This window comes from Chenopodium quinoa, unplaced genomic scaffold, assembly GCF_001683475.1.
Source record: "Chenopodium quinoa cultivar QQ74 unplaced genomic scaffold, ASM168347v1, whole genome shotgun sequence".
In the NCBI taxonomy this organism is placed as follows: domain Eukaryota; kingdom Viridiplantae; phylum Streptophyta; class Magnoliopsida; order Caryophyllales; family Amaranthaceae; genus Chenopodium; species Chenopodium quinoa.
In genome coordinates, this window is record NW_018743920.1 from 5,059,671 (window position 1) to 5,062,758 (window position 3,088).

General features: G+C 32.8%; 1 protein-coding gene across 1 annotated transcript; it reads right to left on the reverse strand.

Moving 5' to 3' along the window:
* Positions 1–220: 220 nt before the first annotated feature.
* LOC110688083 (serine/threonine-protein kinase RIPK-like) lies at positions 221–2,774 on the reverse strand. Its single transcript, XM_021864763.1, has 5 exons — positions 1,902–2,774; positions 1,673–1,808; positions 1,434–1,570; positions 1,150–1,276; positions 221–958 (listed from the first exon to the last, which is right to left on the reverse strand). Exons 1-5 carry the CDS (start codon positions 2,313–2,315, stop codon positions 486–488), a joined length of 1,287 nt encoding a protein of 428 aa, XP_021720455.1. The 5' UTR covers positions 2,316–2,774; the 3' UTR covers positions 221–485.
* Positions 2,775–3,088: the final 314 nt, after the last annotated feature.

A 3,088-nucleotide genomic window follows, 5' to 3' on the forward strand; every position in this document is an offset into this window, starting at 1 on the left:
ATCATTACATAAAATTATTGTTGATAGATATTCTTGTCAAGCACTTTTCAAGTTTTGAGTATGACATATCCTTACAAGAGACTAATAAGAGAGTAATGTCTACTATACACGGTATCTATATATGTTATAACATGATGTATATCTATATATGTTATCGAGTACGAAGTAAATATCTATGCAATCACAACATGATAACATGATGTATATATAAGGCATCTAGATATAAAATCATAAAAATTGTACATCACTTTTCATATTTCTCTTTGATAAAAGTTTTAAAGAAATATAAGCTTAAGCCGTTTTTTAACCATACAGTATTCACTATTTACATTACTTATCTTTCTTAAAGAGTATGTTCTTTAAGCTGCTAGTCAAAATTAAACTCCACACTATTTTTTTTTCTTTTTTTAAAAAAAAAAATTTAACACCTTTGTAGTTTGTATGTATGTACATATTATGCTCGAATAGAAAGTGCTACGTATTCTTCATCTATGGAAACCAGGGGAATCCGTATCATTAACAAGCCTCCTATGTAAATTGTTGTGTCTCACTCTATTTCCATCTCTATTTTTCCTTTCTTTAACTTGGTTTACGTACTCTTTCTTTTCCCCATCTTTTGGTACAACGTACACGAAATGGCTCGGAATGTCGTTCATTTCCAATAGTGGCTCCAAAGTCTTAACCACTAAACCCATAGTAGGCCGCGATTTGGGGTTGTGGCTTAGGCATTGATAGGCTAACATAGTGGTTATTTTCGCCCCTTGAACCGAGTATTGACCCTCGAGCCTTGGGTCCATGATTATATCGAGTTTTCGTGGATCCTTAAGGAGTGGCCTAGCCCATTCCACTAGGCAATGCTCTCTTCTAGGACGAATCTTGTCCATGCATCTTTTTCCGGTCAATAACTCTAGAAGAACAACCCCAAAACTGTATACGTCACTCATCGTTGTCAAATGACCTGAAAATTTAATATTATGGAATATGTTAGAATATTGACAATTTATTGAGTGGTTAGAATAGGTATGTCTTGCTTGTTACGAAAAACCATAAAATGTGCGCGTATTATGTGACTTAATAATATTAGTACTAATCGTCAACGTTAATTGTAATTAAAATTTGTAAATTCAAATTTATTAAATTACTAATTACCTGTCATGACATATTCTGGTGCAACATAGCCTTTGGTGCCAAGAATGTGTTCAGTAGTTACATGGCTTTTATCTCCTTCTGGTCCATCTCTTGCATACCCAAAATCTGACAGCTTTGCTTTGAAATTCTATACCATAAAAAACAAAACTAGTAAGAAAAATGAACCAAAAAGTTTAAAGATTGTGTCAGTTATGAATCTGATAAGGTACTTGAAATGAAATGAAGAGTCCGAGTAATTTAATAGAGCAGAATACACAAGTCAAAGTTGAAAGTTGAGAGCTTACAGAATCTAAGAGTATATTTGCAGCCTTGAAATCCCTCAAAATCACAGGCTTATTAGCTTCATGTAGGAATGCAAGGCCTTTAGCAGCCCCGAGCGCGATTTTCATCCTTGTTAACCATGGTAAGGCAACAGAGCACCCTGCATCCATACCAAAACGTTAGAAGAATATACAAAATTTGAATTTTGTGAATTAATGGTGTAAATTTTACAAAAATGTAAAATAAAAATTTAGATAATTACTTCTGAATAATTGGTTGTCCAAATTGCCTCTAGCCATATATTCATAAACAAGAACTCTTTGTTCATTTTCACAGCAATATCCAATCAATTTCACCAAATGAGGATGCCTCAACTGACCAAGAAATATAACTTCAGCCTGGAAATAAATTTTAAAACTATGTATTAGCAAAATATTGTAAATATAAATGTGATATAACATGATATTTTTGGGTGGTAAAAAATTAATTACCAGCCATTCTCTATGACCTTGAGAACCTTCCAAATCCAAGACCTTAATAGCAACAGTTTGAGCTTTTAACCCGGGTCTAAGCTTATCATCAATAAACCCTTTATAAACCGCTCCGAAACCGCCTTCTCCAATGAAGTTGCTGGTATAAGAGAAGTTGTTAGAGATGATCCTGAGTTCATCAACTGTAAATACTTGAAGATTTGACCCGATCAACGAGCTCGAAAGATCGTTGATCGAGATCTCCGAATTCGGGTTGCTAATGTCTGAGATGGATAGTCTTTGTGGAGAACTTGGTACTACTCTTTGAGGAATAGATTTAGTTCTTGTTATGAGTTTAGGTTTTGATTGTGATCTTTTTGGTTTCAAGCAACTAGGTAAAATGGTGTCCCATGTAATAATCTTTTTAGAACTCATTTTGTTTTGTTTTTGTTTTTTTCTTGGAATGTGTGTTGATTTGATGCTAATTTTGATGTGGGATATGGTTTTGGGTAATTGAATTGCTTGTTTTTAGAGTAGTTATGGAATATGGTTGTTGAAAAAATGCACCTAATTGTGCTTATATTTATAGACAAGCAAGTTGTGAAAGGAGAAACTTTGTGCGTCTATAGGTTTGACTTTGGCCTTCTTCCTCTCCCCCCACTCCCTTGAATTTCTTGTTGATCAAGCTGGATTAAGTGTTTAATTAATCAACAAGGAAATTTAAATTATTAGTAACAAGGTTGGTTAATAGAATAAGATCAAGTGAGACTATCAGCTAGATATCACTAATATTATTGGGTGAATAGTCTATTATGTAGGTTCTTTCTCTTTTTTGTTCTAAACAAAAAACTAACTGTAGTTTGTTTTCTTAGCTGCCTAACTTGTTACTCTGTATGTTGATAGACTTTTTATACAATAAAATATTAAAGTTAACTCTTTTCCTACATATAAAATTACTATTTTATCCATCTATAATTACATTTTATATGTAAGGGTTATTAAATAAAGTATTTTCATTTTAAAAATTTTTATGGTACATAGCAACAAGGATACTTTCTCATAGCTAAGGTGATGATGTAAATGAAGTGGTGTTTGAGAAGTCTTGCTAACTAGGTGTGTGAAAGGCAAGAATTCTCACCACCAATAATTCAAAACGAGGTTTCCTTTATTTAATTATATGCGTGGCAGGTTAATTAATTAAACCTACT